This window comes from Guillardia theta (genome assembly GCF_000315625.1).
Source record: "Guillardia theta CCMP2712 unplaced genomic scaffold GUITHscaffold_21, whole genome shotgun sequence".
Lineage (NCBI taxonomy): Eukaryota > Cryptophyceae > Pyrenomonadales > Geminigeraceae > Guillardia > Guillardia theta.
In genome coordinates this window covers 722,045-744,151 of record NW_005434653.1, presented here as the reverse complement: position 1 = coordinate 744,151, position 22,107 = coordinate 722,045, and the positions used below count along the sequence as shown (strand labels likewise).

Here is a 22,107-nt window from a genome sequence, read left to right as displayed (position 1 = left end):
TCTAAGTTTGATCCTCTTGTCAACCCGCCTCCTTTCCCGAGCTCATCATGTATGGAGCAAGATCATCGGAGCTCAACAGAGATGTTCTCCACTCCTCCTCCTGTCCCGACGATCTGCAAGTTGAATCTGTCATGTTTGTGCATCGTCGAGAAGCAGGTGAAGAGTGGCCGAGAAAAGAGGGAGAAAGCCGCAGCAAGCATGCACTAGAGAAGAGGAGATTTCAACGAGAGGAATTCACCTCAAACGACACGACTTCACCTCCGCTGCATGCAGACATCCTTGCGGCAGTAACAGGAGCACCTTCTCCCACAAGTTGATCACATGCTCGACCAAAGCCGCAACGCGAATTGTCTTTCTTTGCGGATCTCATCCATCTCTCAATGCTGTCTCACTTGGGGACGAGAACATCCTAGGTTGAGCAACCCTGACAGCTCTCCCGATCAACTTAGTGGGCTAGCGTTTGAGACGAAACTCAGATGCATTTCAAGAATGTATGGAGCAAGAAGTAGTTTGATGCAACCAGCTTGATGTATACACTAACATGATCAGTTGATGTGGGAGAGACAAGAAGCAACAGGCAATTCTGCTTCATTTCATGCCTCCCTGCTCCTCTTGCGATCATCCCCTGGCTACCCTGACCTTTGGTGCGGCAGAGCCGGGCAAAGGTGGCCCGAACTCACGAGCATTGTGGTGCAAAATGCCGGGTCAGAGGAAGATCGCTTCTTGCATGTTCGACCTTCCTTGCGATATAGATCACACAGCAATAAATGCAGACTGTGCAAGCTCTACAGAAACATCGGCACTCCGCCTCTCCCTCTCCCTCTCCCTCTCCCTCTCCCTCTCCCTCTCCCTCTCCCTCTCCCTCTCCCTCTCCCTCTCCCTCTCCCTCTCCCTCTCCCTTCCTAAGTTCCACCCACTCACTGTCCCACTCCATGTCTCTGCCCCTCTCCTGTCCCTGTCTCTCCATGCCGCATCTTCCGGCTCAGTCATCAAGGCGTGTTTGGCGTGTAAAAATTTCTTCGAAAAAAATCATTTCTTCTGGGTCTAAAGGGATCGAGGGGTGTCCAAACATTGAGCTTTTCAAAGGGGGTAAGGGTGTAAATGACCCGGGTCAATTGAATTGAAAATATTCTAATTACGAGGGGTGATCATTCAAATGGTAGGGGTCTTGTATACCACGGGTGGTACTAATATTGATTTTGTGGGAGTGGTGGTCGCGTTCTCGAAGCAACGGGGGCACTGCAATGATCAGAGGTGGTAGAAAGGGGTGGGTACTCAGGTATAGGGTGGTCTACAAAAGGGGGGTACAATCAGTAGAAGTAAGGGGTACAAAAGATTCTCTGGAGGGGTGGTGGACTCCAAGGAGAGCGGACCTTCTGGGTTGGAGTAAAGTGTCCAAGGGGATAGGGGTATGAAAATGAGTGGGTAGGGGTCATTTTGATGCCGATTGATCTATAATTTACAGGGGTACTTCTAAGTTAATTGAGGGGGTAGGTTATCAAAGAGGTGGGGTGAGGGGTCATTGGTTGCTCTTTTGAACCGGTGGGGATGCAAGGCTTCATAGTGAGGTGGGGTAGAGAGGGGGGGGTATCGATCACCGCCGAAGATGGAGAGCTTGCCCAAGGGATATGGGTGAGTGGACGAGGAGGAGGAGGAGGAGGAGGAGGAGGAGGGGAAAGGGTAAGGGTAAGGGTAAGGGTAAGGGGAAGCTGAGATGGAGAAAGAAGAGCAGAACAGAAAGAATGAAGGAAGGTCGACAGCAGTATGCGTATGATGAGGAGTAGGAGCAGTTGATGAGAAGATCGGGTCAAGTGAAAAGGAGGAATAAGAGGAGATTTCGAAGCAGCGAACAATGATCAAATATGAAAGAGATGCGGTGGTGCTCAAGATCCTGAACAAGGTTAATCAATACCTTGTACAAATTCCGCACAGATCTTGTCCTGTGCAAAACCATGAACGAGGAGATGGGTGGATATGATCATCTCGTTGGAAGCTGATGGACTTGGCAGATACGTCGTTGCCGTCGTTGGCGGCAGCTTCTTGCTCAACATGTACCTCACCATCAATGTGGTGACTGCTCGCAAGAAGTGAGTCCCATCAGTCCCTTCTATCAACTCTTATCTTGTTCGCTCTCCTCTCCTCTCCTCTCTTTTCCTCTCCTCTCCCAACTTCTTGGCTCAAACCCTGTCCTCAGGTTCAAGGTCGAGTACCCTCTCCTCTATGCTCCTGCAGGCCATAAGCACGAGGAAGCGTTCAACTGCGTCCAGCGTGCTCATCAGGTACGAGGAGGAGAGGAGGAGGGAAGAAACGGAGGAGGAAAAGAGGAGGAGAAAAGGAGGGGAGGGGATGATGATGATGACGATGATGACGATGATGATGATGATGATGATGATGATGATGATGATGATGATGATGATGATGATGATGATGATGATGATGATGAGGAGGAGGAGGAGGAGAGAAAAGGGTTAAGAGGTAAGGATCGGGAGAGGAAAGGTAGCAGAGGTGTAGATGATTAGCAAGTATCCTCGAATGCCCTCTCTCGTGATTTGACGTCCATATTCGAATGATTTACATGCCCCGAGAGCTTTTGTTCAAAGTTTCTCACACTCCTGCCCCCACCTCTCCTCTCCTTCCCCTTCCCTCTGCTCGAGTTCCTCTGGCTCTCAGTGACTGACGGATCGCGCAACCAGAACACCCTCGAGTCCTTCCCCATGGTCATGATGCAGATGCTTCTGTGCGGATTGAAGTATCCCTTGACTTCTGCTGTCTGCGGAGGAATCTGGGTATGAGAGAATGCGGAGAGGAGGAGGGGTGTGAGAGTGGGGAATAGGTTGAGAAGAGTCGAGGGACGGGAGGATGGAGGGGGAGGGAGGGAGGTAGGTAGGTAGAGAGGGAGGGAGTGACTTGCTTCGAAGGTGGTTGGTCGCTTCCTGTACGGCTACGGTTACGCCAACAACGGGCCTAAGGGGAGGATGGTGGGAGGTGAGATCGATAAGGAGGTGGGACAGGGTGAGGAGGCTGAAACGTTTGTAGGCATCTTCTCCCACTTGGGTGACTTCCCTCTCGCCATCATGACCTTCAAGGTTTCCCCTCTCGCCTCCCTCCTCGCTGAAGTTTGCGGCAGGTGGCCTACGAGATGATCGCTGCTGGCAAGTGAGCTGGGTAGCCGGAGACGGAGAGAGAGGGAGGAGGGGAGTGAGAATGAAACTTCTACCTTCACTTTCACTTGTACAAGAATAATTAACAACGAGACCGAAAAGCATCAGCACTGTCATGCTGTTTGCTCCTCCGCGAAGTTCTCCGCCAATTCTGGCGATTCGCTCCTGGCATGCAGGTTGGGACGGAAAGTACACTCCTTGAAGTTCGGGTCTTCCTTCTACCAGGAAACAGTCAGGCTCGTTTCCTCCTCCTGTGGAAGATACAGGCACCTTCACTTTGTCTACCAGCGCCTTCTTCCTTTCTTGCCGCGTCTCCATATCTTGATGATACCTTCGTCCCCTTCAGACTTCTCCTGCTCCTCCTCCTTTATCACCTTTCCAGGAAGCTTCGCACGACATTCCTTCCTCCCCTGCCGCTCACAGCACTGTACGGCTTCCAAGGACGTCAAGAGGTAAGTGAAGTCCGGCAGAGGATCTACCCGCGGAACCTCGAAGGCCTTGAGCTGGGCCTGCTCACGTCTCCGGACGTCGGCTGCGTTCCTCTACACGGCAAGGCCTGAGGGGGGAGGACAAAGAAGAGGAAGAGGTGGAGGTGGTGGTGGAGGAGCGAGTGATCTAAGACTGACCATTAAGAACGACTGAGTTTGCAAGGCTTGAAAGATTGCATGCTTCTTCTTGGAAACCTGGGGAAGGGTGAGGGAAGAGCAGAAGAAATTGAGGAGAAGAATTGAGAGAGAGTTTACAGGAGGAAGAGAGAGGATAAGGTGAGGAGGGACAAGCTCGAGAAACAGGAGGAGGAGGAGAAAAGACGCACAGAGAAGAGGATAAGAGAAGAAGAGGGAGGAGGATGAGAGGAGAGGAAGAGAGAGGAGGGAGAGAGGAGAGGATGAGGGAGGAGGATCGCAAGGTCGGGAGCTTCTGCTAGACACCTCAAGGTTGCGGAAGTGAGCAAGCTGCTGCTCGGACAGCTCGAGCTCGTAGGCTGCTCGATGGGATCAGAGGAGGAGGAGTTTCAACCATCATCTCACCCTTGCTGTTGTCGAGGAGGTCATCAAGCCTGCCGTTGTTGACCTGTAAAGTTTTGCAGCTTTCACTTCTCCTCGTTTTTGCTCCTTCAACGCCTCACACCTCCTTCCACTTGAAGCGTTCGATGAAGTACTTGTCTGTTCATACTCTCACCTCACTCCCTCGCCTCCCATCCCGCCGTCATCACCTAGCTTGTTCGGCTGTTTCAGCGTGGCTGCTTGCTTGTTTTCCGACTTCGCTTTCGCTTCGTTTGCAGCCTTCTGCTTCGATCATCAGCAGGACGGACCAGCTCCACATCGAGACAGCTGCACCAGCCAGTTCCTCTGCAGGAAATCGCTGATCAAGCACGCGTGGTAGATGGCGACATATTGTGGAGCTCCTTTCAGTCTCCTGCAACGAGCTGATCAGCCCTGAGCTCCCGTCACAGGGCGACCTGACCTGATGTGTCTGATCTGTTTGTCTGTCAACTGCCCAGCAAAGGACAAGCTCAGTCGACGCTGGAGGGTGAGGAGCAGCGATACCTCAACATTGTACGCTGCCGGGTTGGACAGGAACGAGTCGACCTTGCTCTCCTGCACTCCCGAGCTGGGGAGGGTTGACACGAGTCACAACCTGTCATGACGGAAGGGAACTTTCACCTCGTGTCCCACTCAAGCTTCTCCTGGAAGTACTTCATGTACTTCTCTCTCAACTCAGCTTCGGTCTTGTCGTCCTGACCTCACAGCTCACATCCCCTCTTAGAGAGACCATCAGCCTTGTACCGCAGAGAGCATCTTCTGCAGTTCCTTGAGCTTTTTCTCCTGTCACACCCGTCATTGTTCCTCCGCCTCCTCTCCTCCTGCTCATCGACCTTTGTAGCCTTCTGAGACTCGAATCTCCGATGGATGTCGCTGTCCCCTGCCACCTCCCCTTAGCCTCTCCCAGCCGTTACTGAAGTGACCGACCAAAAGTCCTCTCGACAATCTCCAGCGACGTCGGGTTCAACTTCGGTTTGAACGTGCACTGCCCGGGCTGTAAGGCTCACCAGACAACAAGTCAGGACCGGACCTGCTCCATCCACCCCCTCACGACTCCTCGCTTGTTGAGTTTGTCTGCTCCAAACATGAGCACCACCGCCACCACCCCTGAGAGAGTCCAGGTACCATTCTTGCCCTGCTCTTTCGGTTCCGTCTTCAGCCTCCTCAGCTGCGTTTGGATCTTCCCAGCTTCTGCCTCCGCCTGTCCAGACACTCATCTCGAAGAAAGCACGGGCTGCTGCTAGGACCTGACGGGCGAGCAACTTTGCCTTGGCCTCAGCATCCCTCATCTGGTTCACCTGCAGCACCATCCCCATCAACCGCATGAAACAACTTCCTGCCATTCTCGTTCAACCTTGTGCTTGAGGACGTCCAGGTTGCTCTGAAGTCGTATAGCCTTTTGCTGCAAATACACACGTTCACAAACACGTCTGTTTGCTCGCCTTGCTCGCAAACACGCGCAAGTTCATCCCCATCGACGCGCTAGGAGCTACAACGGCAACGGCCACGGCAAGAGCAAGAGCAACAGCTGTATCTTCTCACCCGCTTCAAATTCTCAATCTCATCAAACGACGGCAGGTTCATCTGGTTGCGCGCGAGGCCCTTTGAGCTGCGTGCTGACTTGTAGCAGATCTTCTTCAAGTAGGCAATCTCATCCAAGATCTGCATCCTGTGCCCTAGCTTGTCGACTCCAAGGTCATCAACCTAGCAATGTAGATTTCAGGGGTCGTTAGGAACACGCAGGGTCGCTTCTGAGGAGATGGGATGATGAAAGGAAGCTCGGGCTGCAAGATCATTGGAGATATATGGACATGAAGCACGGAATAGAGATGGACGAAGGAAGGAGGCGAAGCAACCCTGGGTCAGTTCAAACTTTTCCAGTCGCCCTTACCAGGTCCTCGGCGGTGAGATCCAGCAATAGATCGCCATTGACATTGTGAAAAAGAAAGCTATCCTCGTACGCAGCAAATTCTTTTCCTAGGGACCCTAGCCACTCCACCACCTCCTCTTCGCTCCAGGTCCTCACGCTTGTAAGCCTTTCCTCTTCCTCCTTCATCGTGGCAACCAGAGCATCTGCCTGCACCTCGGAGAGGCTCAACTCTTTGACCATTTCCTCTCTGCTGAGCTCCATCAGGATCTTCACGCTCACTCCCTCTGCCCTGATCTTCTCCATCGTCGCCTCTTCCACCTTCTCCTGCCATCGCCACCCGCCCCGCCCCACCATCGTCAACCACAGCCACCACCCCTCAGAAAGCCACCCCTTGATTTTTGATTGGACCCTCTCTTTTCACAAAGTACCCCTGCATTTCACCTACATTATATAGTTTAAATGACCCCTTACTCTAACCTACTACCCCTCAAGATTTAATCGGACCCTACCTCAAGGATCAGTTTGAACCAGCCCGACAACGTTGAAACAAGGGGGTGGGTATCGAATTCCGAGGGTAATCATCTGCAGGGTAGGGTGGAAGTACCGGTGGAATCAATTAGGTAGGGGTTATAGAATCCGAGCAAGTTTGTTATTGGTGGGCAAGAAGTGGGTGGGGTACATATTCCAGGGGTGTGGAAAATTGTTCTAATAAAGGAGAGTGGGTACCAAGATGACAGGAAGGTCTGGGGTAGGGGTAGCCAATTCCTACTGGTTCTGAATGAGGTACCTGGGGTAGTACGAGATGCTTTTATACCCCTACTTCATACTGAATTGATCATTAATTATCTAAGGTGGGGTATGAAGTCTTGTTCTAGATGGGGTGGGTGGAAAGAAAACATTTGAAAGATAAACCACACTGAACTAAACCCATCTACCCTCCTACGATTGCAGTACCCCACCTTCATGACAATTCATCGATACCCCACCCACTATGAAATATCTTATCTACTGCATTACCCTACCCAAAGTCGTGCTGACACACGGTGTATTTTGTACCCCACCCCTATCAAAACAACATTCATTGTACCCCTACCCATCTTAGGACCTACTTCCTACCCTTCACCCTCGAGCATCACGGACGTATCCCTGGCATGGCGCCAAATTCGAACATGCGATCGTCATGCTCATGCGCGTGTTCTACCTACTTGCCCACGTGTTCTTCTTCCATCTCTCCTCCTCCTCACCTTCAAGATTCTTCCACCGCTCACTCACTCACTCACTCACACACACACACACACACCTGCATCCCTTTGCTGCCTCTCCTAGATCTCGCAAAGTGTAAGATCATATTACTTACCTGCTATTCATGTTTCATTTTTGTCTTTGTGTTGATCGCATGTACCAATCACCTATGTCTGCTTTTCCTTGCCCTGATCCCAAGCTCCCTTGAAAGGATCATAGCGCCCTGTGTTTGTACATACACATGCTTTCTCCCTGTGCACGCCGGGATTCCCTCGCATCGCCGCTCACTCAAGTTTCACTTCGGCCCCTGCCATGTTCTACTTTGCAACCACCAACACAATGTTTGTATCATTTCGTCTTAACATCTTGAACACTCAATCCGAAGAAAACAGCAGCGCTTGCACTTCTGTCTTTCTCTTCTTAGGGACTCACTTGCTTCGTGCTTGGCAGGGATTCGACTGGATGGTGTCTTACGGAGCGATGGCGGAGAAAATCTCAGATCGCCCGAGGGCCTTTACTCTTACAGCTTCTATTGTGTTGCCCATCTTACTTGTTGTGCACTATGCTGGAGCTTCACAGTACGGTGAATTTGACAGGGAGGCCTTGTCTGCCAGGCAAACGTTTGCAAGAGATTCAGCTGGCAGTCTGGCTCTGAGGCGCATGCCGTTGAACTTAAACTCGTGTTACACTGCGACATTTTTGAGAAAGTCGTCTTGCTTCATTAGACCGCTTCCTGGCCTCTCTGACCACGGTGTGGCATTGCACCTGAGGGGTGGACGGCGCGATAAAGAAAATACTTCTGACAAAGAATCAAGTCTGTCTGAGTCAAGCACAGATTCTACTAGCACAGATTCTACTAGCACAGATTCTACCAGCACAGATTCTACCAGCACAGATTCTACTAGCACAGATTCTACCAGCACAGATTCTACTAGCACAGATTCTACTAGCACAGATTCTACAAGCACAGATTCGACCAGCACAGATTCTACCAGCACAGATTCTACCAGCACTGATTCGACCAGCACAGATTCTACAAGCACAGATTCTACAAGCACAGATTCTACCAGCACAGATTCTACTAGCTCTGTGTCCAGTTCATCAACGGAATCGAGCTATGAATCTTCAGGTTATTCTGATTGACTTGATACCGAAGATCGTCTTAATCCTAATATGTTTTCAGCTGAGGAAAGCTCAGTGAAGGAAAGACGACAGGTGAAATGAAGCATTTCGTGCCTTTTTCCTGCATTCTGTTGATTTGACTTTCTTCTTATCTACACAGAGGCGGCATGCATTGAGGGAACCAAAACATCGTCCCGCAATCACTCATAACTCTGGCGCTGGAGCCTTGACCACCAGGAGTCATACCCACCAAGATGAGGACGAGCATGAGGGTCATGACGACGACGAATACAGCGATGACCATCACAAAGACGAGGAGGAAGGAGAAGAACATTCATCGGATGATGAGTCTGAGTCCGAGGAAGACAGTGAGGAGGACGAAAGCTCTGAGACTGAGGAGAATAGCTCTGAGGCGGAGGAGGAAAGCTCTGAGTCAGAGGAGGAGGAAAGCTCTGAGTCAGAGGAGGAGGAAAGCTCTGAGGCAGAGGAGGAGGGAAGCTCTGAGGCAGAGGAGGAGGGAAGCTCTGAGGCAGAGGAGGAGGGAAGCTCTGAGGCAGAGGAGGAGGGAAGCTCTGAGTCAGAGGAGGAGGAAAGCTCTGAGGCAGAGGAGGAGGGAAGCTCTGAGGCAGAGGAGGAGGGAAGCTCTGAGGCAGAGGAGGAGGGAAGCTCTGAGGCAGAGGAGGAGGGAAGCTCTGAGGCAGAGGAGGAGGAAAGCTCTGAGTCAGAGGAGGAGGAAAGCTCTGAGGCAGAGGAGGAGGGAAGCTCTGAGGCAGAGGAGGAGGGAAGCTCTGAGGCAGAGGAGGAGGGAAGCTCTGAGGCAGAGGAGGAGGGAAGCTCTGAGGCAGATTCCGAAGAGCGCAGCGAATACGACAGTCAAGATCCAGATGGAGTGGACGGACGAAGACAGTAAAAGCTCAGGATCAATCAGAAGCACCTCAACGGGGTATAAGGATTGAAATGGCATCCTCGTCTCTTCTATCCGAAAGCCTTCATTATTTGTGACTTCCAAACTCCTTCTCACAACTCAATGATAGATCAATCTTCGGCATTCAGCCCAGCACAACCAACACTGGCTCTACGTCTGATTTCCAAGCTCAGCAGCGAAATACATTTAAGGCTCTGGACTCAGGCTCAAGAAACTTAGGCTAGCTAACGAAGGGAGTTCTAAATTTTGTATCAGTCCTAAAAGTTACCACTAAACCGGTCCTATCACTGCTCCCGAGTCCCGTATTTGAAACACAGCCCAAGTTCAGCTCCGGGCCGATCAGTTCGCTCCGGGGGCCGCCGGTGATTCCCGGAACTTCGGAAGTTCGGTCGGGCCAGCTGAGCTCTACTAGGGCCTAGTAGGCTATGCCAGGGCCGCCGCGGCCGGGCCAATCATTGAATGAGTCACAGGCCCGGCTTCCGACTGCAGTGATGCATCTCACTCCTCCGACGCCGGACGGCAACAGCGACTCGTATCGGCGGGCGGTTGGCATGGCGCTCTCCTGATTGTGAACCGTCCTCTTACTGATTTTTAACTGATCTTTGAGTAAAAAGACTCCGACTGTGACCGTGACGATCAGTTGTAACGGCGTTGCACTGCGGCATTTCAACGGTTTGAGTCAATTTTGACTGATCAGTTCCTTGTGCCGGTTCCTTTTGTAGCGCACCTGTCAGAACTGTCGGTTGCGTTACGGTGGAGAGGGGAAAATGGAAGAGAAGAGAAGGAGAAAGGAAGCCAGGAAGATGAGGGAGGGAGGGAGAAATAGAGGGAGAGTCCGTGGGTGCATTGGAGGGATTTGCCATGGACAGACGCGCAGGATTTTAGCTTGTGCAAATGCACAAACGCAAAGTAACCACAAGTACAAGATCCTGATCATCACAAGTACAAGATCCTGATCATGCAGAAACGCAAATGACCACATACGCAAAGTGTGTTGCACGTGGGAGTGACCTTTCTCTCTTTTCTACAGCTCACCAGCTCCTGTAGCAACCGCAACAAGTCTGTCATGACCTCCACCAATGACCCATGGAACGCGCGATACAGGTAACGGGATCGCTCCTGGTTGCTGTGAAGCCTGACTTGGCATCCACGTGCAAGGCCGAGGGCGAGCATGAAGCCGTTCACAAGCTGCCCTTGGACAGCGAGCATGGAGGAGAAGAAGGAGGAGAGGAAACCGCCGCAGTACCTCGTGGAGTACAACCGGATGCTCGGAAACAGACCCAAGACCAGGTTCAGAGAGCCTGTCAACCCTGCCTACATCAACTATGAGCAGTGCGAGATCAATCCATCCCTCGTGATCGCTCCCCTTGCCCTCCCCCTCAGACTCTGACCCTCCTGCCGAGCAGGCCAGGGACCGGGAGGACCACAAGTACAAGATCCTGATCATGACGGACGAGATCCTAATGTCCTACGGTCGCTTCCACACTGAGACCGAAGGCATTGAAGGGTTCTCCAACTACAACGACCTCAAGGCCCGGGGCCCGCACGGCATCATGGGCGTCCCGGCCAGTGTCGGGAATCACGGACCTCCGGTGAGTTCAGGATGGAAGCTTGAGAGGCGGAGGAGAAGGGCAGGAGGAGGAGGATGGAAGAAGACTGAAGAGGGGAATGATGAGGGGGGAAGGGGGAGAGGGAGGGGATGATTGATGGGGAAGGAGAGACGAGGGGCAGGGAGGGGGAGTGGGGTGCTAGAAGGGGAGGGAACCACCGCTGGAAGGACTGACTCGGTGACTGGGGAAGGGGGTGGCGCTGCTCCCCAAGGGGTACTGGCAGAAGAACAAGGCGATGAAGAAGCAGGCTCGACCAAAGACCTCCGCGCTTGTCTGAGTAGACAGGACTTCTGAAAGAGCAGAGGGTTGGGGGTGAGGGGGGGAGGAGCAGGGCAGACGCGGTTGAATACTGTATCATATAGATGGAGAGACTTGTTCTGTGATTAGATACACTCAATTGAAGCAAGATGCCCGTGTTGTCAAGGTCAGAACACAAACCCTGACGCAGTTTCGTCAGTCCAGCCAGCGCGTCAGTCCCAGTGGCTCTCCACTGACCTCCGTAGTCCTCCTTGGGCCCGATCTGATACGTGCACTGCTCGTATGTGGTGCAGTACTCGTTCCTGATATCCGTGTGAAGACAAGGGAGGGAAGTAGCGCGGGGAGAGCAGGGAGGAGGGAGGCAGCATGCGAGAGGAGGGGGAAGGGGAGGGGGAGGGAGGGGAGAGAGGCTGCTGGGACCTGCAGGACTTGAGGCAGTCGTTGGTCGTCTTTGCCTCCCCGGTCATTACGGACGCCTGCAGGAGAGGAATCGTGAGCTGAGGGTCACAGAGAGCAGACGGACGATGCCTGGCACTTGGACCGGCAGTTCTGGATCGATCGAAGATACTTGGGATCCTTCTTGGTCCCCTTCACCTCCTGCCAGATACTTCAGCTATGTCCCTCCAACCCTGGGCTACTTCCGCACGTTGCTTCCTTTCTCCTGACAGCTCTTCCCTGTGATCCACTTCCTACCAGGAGCCCACTTCTCGCAGTCGTTTATCGCATCCTTGCTGTGCGCAGGGGATACGAACAGAAACGCCGCCGCCCCCAGGCCAAACAGGACATTCCTCCTGCTGGCCGAAAAATCCTCTGCCATAGTCGGCGATGCTGATCTCCTCCCTGCCCTCACACTCACACAAGAGCTCCTTCCCGCTCTCATCGCAGACACGCATGTTGCCATCCCTCCATTCAGCGCAAATCCGTCAACCATCGCCAACGTCGCCGCCGCCATCGCCGCCGCCATGGCCAGCTTCCCTGCCGACTGCATGGCCTCCGGTAGAATTTTCACTCAATCCGGTTGACCGAGAATTTTTTCGCGCCATGGTGGGGGCGGGGGGAAGGAGGATCGCAGTGTTGCTCCTCCCGCTCCTCCTCCCGCTCCTCGCAGCAGATGCAGCAGCAGCGGAGGAAGAGGAGCTACGAGCCCCACCCCTTGTCCTCCAAGAGCTCGACGAGGCTCTGGCCATGGAGGTAGCTGAGCTAGTTTGCTTCCCTGAACCCTGACTCCAGTAGGCCGTAGGGAACCTGAGAGGAGCTCTGGAGAGGGTCGACAGGTGAGAAGCTTCATTTCGACGAAGGAGGAGTGGAGAGGATCAGGAGGGAGAGAGAAGGGAGAAGGGAGAAGGGAGAAGGGATAAGAGAGAAGGGAGAAGGGAAGGGAAGGGGAGGAGGGAAGGGAGACGGGGGAAGGGGAGGGGAAAGTCCAAACAAGCATCATGCTGTGCTGACTTGTCAATCTTTGCGGGTCCTGTGATGATGAAGACTACTGGCAAACAACTCAAGTGATGTTCATGCTGGTGCTGCAAGAGATGTGAGGCTGAGCACGCATATCGCTTCAAGTTTGTTCTGATCGCTTGCTACAGCGGATGCTTCATCTCTGCCCCAACATCAACACTGTGAGCATGCGACAACAACCAGGAGGTCAAAGTTGATGCTCTTGCAGCAAGACATCAACTGCAAGTGGTGCTTCCAAGGACTGCTCAACGGCGAGGACAGCCCTGACAGTGGTACTTGTTACACTCAGAACTCTCTTCATCATCTGCTATGTTGACATGCATCGAAGATTGTGGGGTCGTGCAGATTTTCTCTCTGCAGTATGGACTCTGCGGTAGTCTTTTGGAGAACAAAGGTAAAAATTTCTCCCAGAGAATGTAAAGATTGGTGTCAGATCGGTTGATAGTCAGAGTGACAATGCTGTGTCCATTTCAACCATGGACATCAATCGTGTTACTACTGCAGTCAAGGATTTCTCACTTTTGAATGTCTGCAGGAGACTTGGGCTATGAAATATCTTCCGATGGTACCTTGAGCCATCTGCGTGACATGGAGAAGGTGGACATAGTAGTGATTGAAGGATGCGAGAAGGTAAGAGGTTTGAGAGGAAGAGGATGGGGAAGGTCGATTTTACGAGGGAGCGAGGTGGGAGGGGAGGTTGTGTTCACTCGCAGCAAGTTGAGACACGTTGCAGGTCGAAAATCCAAACAAGTTCTGGAACACCTACATGATCAAATTAGGCTCCATGGAGGTATCGAACTCTCCCTGACAAGTCCTTCTCCGCCCCCTCTCCAACCCCACTGTCCTGACCCTCCCTCCTCCTCTTCACCTCTCCCCCCTCCTCTTCTGTTCCATCGTCTCTTTCCTCTCCAGCTGCCCTTCATCTCTTTCTCTTCGCTCGATGCGGACCCTTCACCCCCCAACTTCATTAAAGTTTTCAGTCTCCTGCCTGATGCTGCTTCTTTCATAGGCGCCAGGAGCGCTTTCGTGGGTGGAAGGGACGGACCCTTTCATTGTTGCGAAGCTGTTCAGACAGTATGAGGAGCTTGAAGATAAAGTGCTCCTTCCGCTGCACAAGTTAGATTCCTCGAGGAGGAGCAGAGAAGGGGGAAGGGAGGGAGGAGCGGAGAGAGAGAAGGGGAGGAGGGGTCAAGAGAAGGAAAGGAGAAGGCGAGAGAGTTTAGCCTTGCTCACTGTTTTACAGCATCGTTGTATGGCGAAACAACGCGTTGAGGGGAAGAAGCAATAATCCGCATCCTCCTCCTTGGGACATTCCGGAGGACCTTTACGACAAGTTTACAATGGTAGGATGGAAGGGATAGAATGGAGGGGAGGAAGGGAGACGAGGAGAAGGAAGGGTAGAGGTGCAGAGGACAAGAGGAGGTGGAGCAGGAGGGGCAGGAGGGGCAGGAGGGGCAGGAGAACCAGGAGGACGAGGACGAGGACGAGGAGGAGGAGAAGGAAGAGCAGGAGGAGGAGCAGCAGGAGCAGGAGCAGGAGCAGGAGCAGTACGAGCAGTACGAGCAGTACGAGCAGGAGAAGCAGGAGGAGCAGGACGAGCAGGAGGGAAAAAACGCCTGAAGCTTATTGATGCATTGAGCAGAACGGGGCGATATCGGTCAGCAGGCATTACGTGGACGAGAGTCTGCCGGAGACTCGATCCCACTACTCGTACGGGACTTACCATGCGTCATTCCAGCGGGTGATGAGAGGAGGAACGAGGAAGAATGTTCAAGAGAGAGAGCAAGGGAGGACTGGGAAGCTACAACAGTGTTTCATGGTGATAAGAGGAGTGTACACGAGGAGAGGAGTTGTTGAGGGAGGATGAGGGTTTTACACGAGAGGAAAGCTGCTTTGATTTACATTTCGAACAGATTGAGCGCATGATTGAGCAAGCCAGGAAGCAGGAGGTCGGATACTACGGGGATACAGACAAGTGAGGGTTGCGATCTGTTGGGGAAATTCTCAATTTCATTTGCTCTTCCGTTTCAACCTGCTCCTCCTCCACCTCCTGCTCCTCCTGCTCCTCCTGCTCCTCCTGCTCCTCCTGCTCCTCCTGCTCCTCCTGCTCCTCCTGCTCCTCCTGCTTCTGCTCCTCCACCACCTGCTCCTTCTACTCCTGCTCACCACCTCCTCTTGTGATTTGTTTCCTTGTCTCTCCCGCAGGTACCTCTACGATGCCATTCAGCGCTTTAGCGGCGGATCCTTTCAGGGCATGTCGGTCGTCATCATGGGCTCCCTCGAGCCCTGGTGACCGTCTGATACTCTTCACCTGAAGTCCAGCTGGTGTGCCTCGACCTGAATGTCAGCTGGACGTGGCACAACAGCTGGAAGAGAGCTGGGACTGACGGTTGCGAGAAGGTACGAGGCTGTGAGCCTGGCAGCAGGAGCCTCGCAAGTCATCACGTTGGAGTACAACCGCGTGAACTTCGAGCATCCCAACATTCGCTCCTTCACCATGGATGAAGTACTCCCCCATGCCGCGTCCTCGTCCTCGTCCTCGTCCTCGTCCTCGTCCTCGTCCTCTTCCTCCTCTTGCTTCTCCTCTTGCTTCTCCTCCTCCTCCTCTGTCCTAGTTTCCCCCCTCATCCTCCTTGCTCTCGTTCCCGTCCTCACTCATTCCTGCTCTCACTATCCCTCTTCTCCTCCAAACTCAGTATTCCAGCTGACTACCCGCGCAGTACAATGACATGCAGGAGAAGTCCAGATTTGATGTAGCCTTGTCAATGTCAAGCTTCGAGCACGATGGGCTGGGCAGGTGAAGGAAACAATCTCATGGGTCCCCCCCCCCCACCCCCCTTCCCCCATCCTCCTGCCTCCTGCCTCCTGCCTCCTGCCTCCTGCCTCCTGCCTCCTGCCTGCTCGTCCTCTTGCTCCTTTCCCATCCTACATGTCCTCTCTGGCTCATCCTCGGTGGCAGATACGGGGACCATGTGGATGCGGACGGGGACTTGAAGGCGATGAAGAGGATGCGAGAGATTCTCAAGCCGAGCGGGCTGCTTTTCCTTGCTGTCCCTGTACGACAGACATATCTGCTCTCCTCGCTCCCTCCTCCTCTTCATTCCTGCCTCCTTCATCGATGCCTCCGTTTGGTCTCTCCCTTCTCTGCTGCTTCCTTCCCCTTCCCTTCCTGGTTCATTATGTTGTGACAGGTTGGGATGGACCTTATTAAGTGGAACGCACATAGGTGAAGACGAGGAGGACGAGGAGGAGGACGAGAACGAGAATTGTTTACATGAACGTGTTGCAGGAAATATGGAAAAAAGAGACTTCCGCTCCTGTTGCAAGGCTGGACCATCGTGGGTCAGGTAAGAAACGGAGGAGAAGATCGCGGAGGAGGAAAAGGACGACGACGACGACGACGACGACGACAATGATGATGATGATGATGATGATGATGATGATGATGATGATGATGATGATGATGATGATGATGATGATGATGGTGATGATGATGATGATGATGATGATGGTGATGATGATGATGATGGTGATGATGGTGATGATGATGATGATGATGAGGAGGAGGAGGAGGAGGAGGAGGACGAGGAGGAGGAGGAGGAGGAGGACGAGGAGGACGAGGGAGCTCATGGTGAACAGGTGGGGATGACGAGGGAGCTGCTGGATGAGACGTCTGTCGACTCGCACATTCAGCCAGTGTTTGTGCTGAGAAACGAGGAAAGCGCAGGGCCTGTTAGTATAGAGAAGATGCTGTGAGGATGAGGGGAGGGGCGAGCAGTTGAGGAGAGGAGGCAGGGAAAAGGAAGCGAGTGAGTCAGAGGAGGAGGAAATAGAGGGAGACAGGTTATTAGTCGTTGAGTAGTTTTTAACGCTTCAAGTGAGTAGTATACAAGGAAGAAGATGGAGGAGGAGAAAGAAGAGGAGGAGCCACACTCTCTCATCATCTTCCCCCTCCTGCTCGACCCAACGCATCCTTCCTCGCCTTGACCTGCACGAACTCCTGCCTGATCGCCTGCACTTGGCTGCTCGAGACTCCAGCTCCCTTGACCTCCTCCATGCTCAGAATCTCCGCATCTCCCTTCCCCTGCGCCATCCAGCTCAAGACCTTCTGCCTTGTCTCGGGCTTGACTTCTCCCTCCCTGGGTGAGCAGCGGGTGATGAAGCGAGGAAGCACGTGGTCGCAGTCGTCGAGGCCGTTGGGAAGGACGAGGCGATCCTTGGAGAAGTCAGTCTGGATCAGAAACGCGTCGACCCCGCTGGGCCCCTGAGGCTCTCGCACAGAGGAAGGGTCAACCCGCTGCACCCAGGCGTCGATGAACGAGGGGCCGACGGCAAGGATGCTGGAGAGGGCGAGGGCGAGGAAAGAGAACTCCACCACCTTCACCCACTCCGTCCTCAGCCCCTTCTCTGCCACCATCTTCTGCACCAGCCCCTCTGCCGAGTCCACGTCATCGTTGTCCTTCTTCGAGGTCGGGAGCTGGACCTTGAACCACTCCTTGGGCGCTGCTGGACTGCTCCAGGCAGGGGGTGAAGAGGGAGGAGGCATGTCCCAATTCAGCATCTTCATGCCGGCCCCGGGGTCGCGCTCGTACATCTCGTTGAACCACTCCTTGAAGGAACGGACGTCGTCGTCAGATCGCCGATGCACCCACTGCTCCAGCATCATCATGGAGCTGTTCTGTTCCTTGGCCTTCATATCAAGGAATCCCTCCCTCTCCTCCTCCTCCTCCTCCTCCTCCTCTCCCCAACTTTCCTCGTCCTGGACGCGCAAGTGGAAGGGGAGGATGTTGAAGTCTTCACCGTAGCGCTCCATCAGCACCTGCAGCCGAACTCTGTCTGCCTCCCGCTGGTCATGGAGGGAGAAACTGTCCACGTCCCCAGCCTCTCTCTCCATCTCCCTCACTCGCTGCACCATCTGCTCACGATCGACGAGCAACTTGCCGACCTGGCGGCGAGGGACTTCCACAATCTGCTCTTCCTTCTTCCCTGGCCATCCGATCTTGACAGGCTTCTTACTGCTCTTGCTCCCCCCCACCATGCTGATGAGCATGAAACCACCAGCGTCCCCTCCTGCCTCGCGCACCTTCACGTCCTCGACAACTTCCAGCACAAGCCCCAACTTGAGCTTCTTCCTCTCCTTTCCCACGTCAACTACCACAGTCTCTCCAGCATGAATCATGTCCTCCCCACTGAACGCGAACTGTTTTCCTTCAGTCCAGTCGCTGGGGACTCCCTGGCCGGGTGCGAGCATGTCGTCTACTTGACTCTCGATCTTCTTGTTCCTCTGCTCCTCAAGCCACTGCATCACGAGCTTCAGGTCGTCCTCCGATCGCTGCTCCATCAGCAACCGCAGCATCTCCAGCCGCTCCGTCACCTCCGTCAACTTGCGCTTCCCCATCCTCGGGTCGACGTACCAGTTGTTGGACGAGTCGATGTGCCCAAGTTTCAGCTCCATCAGCGCCCATGCCTTAAGCAGTGCGACGCTCGAGGGGGCGCTGGCGACCCCCTGGTTGAAGAGGTCGCGTGCAGTGTCGTAGTTCCCCAGACTTTCCTCCATGCAGGCCCAGGCGTGGAAGATGGGAGCATGCCCGGGGTCGATGCGCACGCCCTTCTCAAAAAGCTCTCGAGCCTTGGCATGTCGCCCTCGTCTCGCCTCCATCAGCCCATAAGCCTGATAGGTGGGGACAGACGTGGGGTCGACCTGCAGCCCCTGCTCGAACTTCTCTGCCGCCTCCTTGTGTTTCCCCATCTTCTCAAGCACAACCCCGAAGGCTTGCCAGCTCGGACAGTGCATGGGCCCCAGCCTCGTGGCCTTCTCAAAGTGCCTGCTTGCCTCCTCGTAGTTTGCCTGACGCGACTCGAACACTCCGCAGGCACTCCAGAGGAAGACGTTGTTGGGATCAGCCTCCGTCCCCTCCTTGAGCAGACGCCGTGCGGCCTCGATGTTTCCCTCTTGCTGCTCGAGCATGGCAAAGCTCTGATAGATGAGGCCGTCCTTCTTGTCCATCTCAAGCGCGTGTTTGAACAGCTTGCGGGCGACCTTGTTGTTCCCGCCCCTCAACTCCTCTATCGCCCATGCATGGGCAATGTGCGTGTTCTCAGGCATCCTCTTCAGGCCTGTCCCGAACGCTCTTCGAGCTGCCCATGTGTTCTTCAGCTTTGCTTCCATCCTTCCCCAAGAGAGGAAAATGCGTCCATCATGCTTGTACTCAGGGTTCTCTGACAACATCGAGAACATTCTACGTGCCGCCTTGTAGTTCTTTCTCCCGACCTGCTGCAGGGCTACCGAGTACAAGGAGCCGATCCTGCCAGGTTTCTGCTTGTTGCTACGATGATCCCCATCCGATGTCGCTTGTCCCTCACGCTTCCGATCACTCAGATCCCTCTGCTCAGCTCCCTTCTCGTTCCTTCCCTTGGGATGGTCAGCAATCGACTTGTCCTGTTGCATCCCAGCGGCCTCACCCTTGCGCTCGAGCTCTGCTTCATGGAGGTTCTGATCGCGCAGAGACACCATGTGACTTCTGTCCTTGAGAGACCTCGCATGATGGTCCTGGAGAGCTGCTGACCTGTCGATCATGATGGTGCCATTCTTGGAGCCTCCATGGCTGGAAGGCGCATGAATGTGAGGGGAAGGGGAAGAAGTCTTGCTCTTCCCTCTCTTTCTCCTGTTCTCATTCATCTTCGCAACAAGATGAGACGCCAAGGAGCATGGTCGAGGTCGAGCTGCATTGCAGAAACGCGGAAGGGAAGGCGAACATAGGAACGCGCTTAAGCTAGGACCCCAGTTGCACTGCGAAGAAACATGGGAGAAGGAAGCAAAGCTGAACGCTGTTGGATCAACATGTCTCTTCTGTACGGTACTTGTTGAGCCTTGCGATCCATCAAACTGCCACAGCATGGAGGCAACATAGTTGCAGTCGACGAGTCCGATCAAGAACAGGGTGTAAAATGGCAGCTTCATATCAGAGGCTTGAGCGAGCTGAGCACGACTTCTCTTTCACATCACCCTCTTGCGTGTTCGATGCCGGCTCCTACACCCTCCTGCAGCCACAAAACGGTCAGAACGATTTCAAAGGGATGCGTCGCTTTCACTCGCTTCTTCCCCCCCCCCCCCCCCTTTCCCTCGCCGCCGTTGCCTCTCATACTCCTAGGAAGCCTTGATGCATCTTAGCATCGTCCTCGGTGCATGGCCCCCTGACCGTAAACATTCCTCCTGCTCTCCTGGGACTCAGAATCCTTTCGTACCAGCTCAAAGACACTTGAACTTGTTCAATTGCTGGATGTAAAAGGCGACTGCACCCTCTGCTTCACCTCTCACCTTCTCACCTTCTCTCTTCCCTCCTTCTCTCTCAGCATCCTCCCTGTCCCGCTCTCACTCCTCTCTCCCTCTCTCCTCCTCCTCCTCCTCTCCCGACTCCTCGTAAGTTAGCATTTTGTGCCCCATTCTTCGCTGCTTACATGTCAGCGGGGGGACGAGGGCTGACTTGGATGACAGTAGCTCAGTGAACGGTACCATGGCATGGCCGCCGGGGTTCAGCCCGCCGAGTCCGCCGGGGCCCTATGAAACGGGTCTGTAACGGTTACAAGGAATGGGGATAAACACCGAGTGACGGTGACGATGAAGCTGCATGGGAAGTTTCAGGGAGGAGGAGGAGGAGGAGGAGGAGGAGGAGGAGGAGGAGGAGGAGGATAGAGAGATTGGAAGACAAAGAGAGAGGATGATGATGTTGTAGAGGAAGCTGTAGGCTAGAGCAGCGAAGACCGAAGAAAGTCAAGGATGGGAAACCAATTGGCAACAAGACTCCATGTGGACTTCATGTCCGAACTCCCCAAGGCTGATGGAGAGGGAGGGGAGGGCATCATCTTCGGCAGCGTCCTCGGTGGTGGACGCTTCCTCAAGACGCTACAGTGCTGGCGCCGAGGGAGCATGGTGGTGGTGAAAGCATACAGCAAACGAGACATGAATCAGTCGCTTCGGGAGTACGGAGAGAGGCTGGAGAGCATCAGGGAGCGGCTACAAGCCATCCCTCACCCCAACGTCCTCCCCTTCGTCTGGTTCCCCGAGACTCAACGAGCTGCGTTCCTGGTCCGCGCCTACGTCCACCGCAGCCTGCGAGAAAGAATGGCGTCGCGCCCGCTGCTAACGCGAGTGGAGCGACAATGGTTCACCTTCCAGCTCCTGACGGCACTCGAGCAATGCGAGAGTGTTGGCCTCGTCCATGGCGACGTGAAGTCGAGCAACATCCTCGTCACCTCGTGGAACTGGCTGGTTTTGTCCGATCTGACCGGGTTGAAACCAGGGTACATCCCTGAAGACAACCCAGCCGACCTGTCCTACTTCTTCGACGACGACTACCACAAGGTCTGCTCTTGCTCCTCACACCGCAATCGGCATGCTGAGCTGCTCCCAGCGTTGTTACGTCGCCCCCGAACGGTTCTTCCACTCCTCCGCTCCTGAGGGCTCCCGCTACAAGGTTGTGGGAGGTGCCCGGGTTGTGCTAGTGGTGAGATGAGGAGCAGGAGGGGATGACTTGCGCGATCGACATCTTCTCCTCCGGCTGCGTCATCGCCGAGCTCTTCCTAGGAGGAGAGTCGATCTTCTCGCTCTCGCAGCTGCTCGCCTACAGGAGGAGGGAATACGATCCCTCGCTCAAGTTGGGTAGGAGGAGGAGGAGGAGGAGGAGGAGGAGGAGGAGGAGGAGGAGGAGGAGGAGGAGGAGGAGGAGGAGGAGGAGGAGGAGGAGGAGGAGGAGGAGGAGGAGGAGGAGGAGGAGGAGGAGGAGGAGGGGATGCGATTCTGGTTGACGCAGCTATCAGGAGAAATCAAGGACGCGGCAGTGAGGGAAATGGCAGGAATTATGATCTCCCTCGACCCATCCGAGAGAAAGCTCGCCTCCTCCTACCTCCGCGAGTACGAGGGCCGAGCTTTCCCCGCCTACTTCAGGTAGGGAGGAAGGCTGGGAGGCAGGCTGGCTGGGAGGCAGGCAGGGAGCAGCAGGGCGAGGATGGTGACAGCCGTTGGTCTCAGGACGTTCCTCCACCCGTTCGTGTGGAAGTGTGGAGCTGAGATGCTGCCCGATGACAGCATTGAGAGCTTGAGGCTGGCCAAGGACGAGATCCTCTCAAACCTCCAGTCCTCCACCGGGTCTGTAGCTGCTGCTGCTGCTGCTGCTGCTGCTCTTGCTGCTGCTGCTGCTGCTGCTGCTGCTGCTGCTGCTGCTGCTGCTGCTGCTGCTGCTGCTCTTTCTGCTGCTGCTGCTGCTGCTGCTGCTGCTGCTGCTGCTGCTGCTCTTTCTGCTTTCACCCCTGCCCCTGCTCCAACCACCCGAGCCTGAAACCTCCGAGTTATCGTTTCTCCTCCCTCGGCTGCTCTCTCTACGTTTTGGACGCTCTTCTCCTTGCACTGACAAGATGTCTTGTA

The 22,107-nt window shown here is 54.3% G+C and overlaps 11 protein-coding genes across 11 annotated transcripts; 5 read left to right on the top strand and 6 right to left on the bottom strand.

The window, feature by feature from the left end:
• Nucleotides 1-1,974: 1,974 nt before the first annotated feature.
• On the top strand, nt 1,975-3,160 carry GUITHDRAFT_136717 (hypothetical protein; the record flags this gene model as incomplete). The annotated part of the gene is made up of 6 exons (XM_005835548.1): nt 1,975-2,087; nt 2,195-2,279; nt 2,694-2,786; nt 2,919-2,985; nt 3,037-3,086; nt 3,128-3,160. 6 exons carry the CDS (start codon nt 1,975-1,977, stop codon nt 3,158-3,160), a joined length of 441 nt encoding a protein of 146 aa, XP_005835605.1.
• Nucleotides 3,161-3,274: 114 nt separating this feature from the next.
• On the bottom strand, nt 3,275-6,377 carry GUITHDRAFT_105768 (hypothetical protein; the record flags this gene model as incomplete). The annotated part of the gene is made up of 22 exons (XM_005835547.1): nt 3,275-3,379; nt 3,432-3,492; nt 3,536-3,594; nt 3,641-3,703; nt 3,788-3,844; nt 4,091-4,143; nt 4,190-4,232; nt 4,290-4,324; nt 4,375-4,447; nt 4,499-4,577; nt 4,626-4,654; nt 4,709-4,772; nt 4,826-4,899; nt 4,949-4,987; nt 5,038-5,084; nt 5,132-5,198; nt 5,256-5,278; nt 5,330-5,405; nt 5,452-5,502; nt 5,559-5,606; nt 5,747-5,908; nt 6,096-6,377. The coding sequence occupies 22 exons, from the start codon at nt 6,375-6,377 to the stop codon at nt 3,275-3,277; spliced, it is 1,590 nt and encodes a 529-aa protein (XP_005835604.1).
• A 1,251-nt stretch (nt 6,378-7,628) lies between these two features.
• Nucleotides 7,629-9,348, top strand: GUITHDRAFT_136715 (hypothetical protein; the record flags this gene model as incomplete). The annotated part of the gene is made up of 3 exons (XM_005835546.1): nt 7,629-8,445; nt 8,473-8,531; nt 8,599-9,348. 3 exons carry the CDS (start codon nt 7,629-7,631, stop codon nt 9,346-9,348), a joined length of 1,626 nt encoding a protein of 541 aa, XP_005835603.1.
• Nucleotides 9,349-10,429: 1,081 nt separating this feature from the next.
• Nucleotides 10,430-11,250, top strand: GUITHDRAFT_105766 (hypothetical protein; the record flags this gene model as incomplete). The annotated part of the gene is made up of 4 exons (XM_005835545.1): nt 10,430-10,467; nt 10,522-10,717; nt 10,770-10,955; nt 11,164-11,250. The coding sequence occupies 4 exons, from the start codon at nt 10,430-10,432 to the stop codon at nt 11,248-11,250; spliced, it is 507 nt and encodes a 168-aa protein (XP_005835602.1).
• A 148-nt stretch (nt 11,251-11,398) lies between these two features.
• Nucleotides 11,399-12,219, bottom strand: GUITHDRAFT_105765 (hypothetical protein; the record flags this gene model as incomplete). Its single annotated transcript, XM_005835544.1, has 4 exons — nt 11,399-11,412; nt 11,469-11,533; nt 11,773-11,828; nt 11,878-12,219. The coding sequence occupies 4 exons, from the start codon at nt 12,217-12,219 to the stop codon at nt 11,399-11,401; spliced, it is 477 nt and encodes a 158-aa protein (XP_005835601.1).
• Nucleotides 12,220-12,416: 197 nt separating this feature from the next.
• GUITHDRAFT_105764 (hypothetical protein) lies at nt 12,417-16,442 on the top strand (the record flags this gene model as incomplete). Its single annotated transcript, XM_005835543.1, has 18 exons — nt 12,417-12,422; nt 12,465-12,497; nt 12,815-12,847; nt 12,895-12,958; nt 13,015-13,080; nt 13,222-13,316; nt 13,420-13,476; nt 13,696-13,760; nt 13,930-14,029; nt 14,329-14,427; nt 14,600-14,661; nt 14,892-14,975; nt 15,087-15,192; nt 15,407-15,483; nt 15,646-15,742; nt 15,878-15,912; nt 15,976-16,033; nt 16,071-16,442. 18 exons carry the CDS (start codon nt 12,417-12,419, stop codon nt 16,440-16,442), a joined length of 1,509 nt encoding a protein of 502 aa, XP_005835600.1.
• Nucleotides 16,443-16,535: 93 nt separating this feature from the next.
• GUITHDRAFT_151803 (hypothetical protein) lies at nt 16,536-17,302 on the bottom strand. The gene has a single exon (XM_005835542.1). The coding sequence runs from the start codon at nt 17,251-17,253 to the stop codon at nt 16,627-16,629; it is 627 nt and encodes a 208-aa protein (XP_005835599.1). The 5' UTR covers nt 17,254-17,302; the 3' UTR covers nt 16,536-16,626.
• Nucleotides 17,303-17,483: 181 nt separating this feature from the next.
• On the bottom strand, nt 17,484-17,909 carry GUITHDRAFT_151802 (hypothetical protein; the record flags this gene model as incomplete). The annotated part of the gene is made up of 1 exon (XM_005835541.1): nt 17,484-17,909. A coding segment is annotated over exon 1 (260 nt), but the record flags the coding sequence as incomplete, so codon positions are not given.
• Nucleotides 17,910-18,135: 226 nt separating this feature from the next.
• Nucleotides 18,136-18,792, bottom strand: GUITHDRAFT_68646 (hypothetical protein; the record flags this gene model as incomplete). Its single annotated transcript, XM_005835540.1, has 1 exon — nt 18,136-18,792. A coding segment is annotated over one exon (657 nt), but the record flags the coding sequence as incomplete, so codon positions are not given.
• Nucleotides 18,793-18,957: 165 nt separating this feature from the next.
• GUITHDRAFT_151801 (hypothetical protein) lies at nt 18,958-19,729 on the bottom strand (the record flags this gene model as incomplete). The annotated part of the gene is made up of 1 exon (XM_005835539.1): nt 18,958-19,729. A coding segment is annotated over exon 1 (586 nt), but the record flags the coding sequence as incomplete, so codon positions are not given.
• A 773-nt stretch (nt 19,730-20,502) lies between these two features.
• On the top strand, nt 20,503-21,634 carry GUITHDRAFT_136712 (hypothetical protein; the record flags this gene model as incomplete). Its single annotated transcript, XM_005835538.1, has 4 exons — nt 20,503-21,048; nt 21,098-21,160; nt 21,207-21,345; nt 21,504-21,634. 4 exons carry the CDS (start codon nt 20,503-20,505, stop codon nt 21,632-21,634), a joined length of 879 nt encoding a protein of 292 aa, XP_005835595.1.
• Between the last annotated feature and the right edge of the window lie 473 nt (nt 21,635-22,107).

Coding starts and splice junctions, on each gene's coding strand:
- GUITHDRAFT_151803 (XM_005835542.1), bottom strand. CDS start 17,253: ATGAAGATGCTGAATTGGGACATGCCTCCTCCCTCTTCACCCCCTGCC.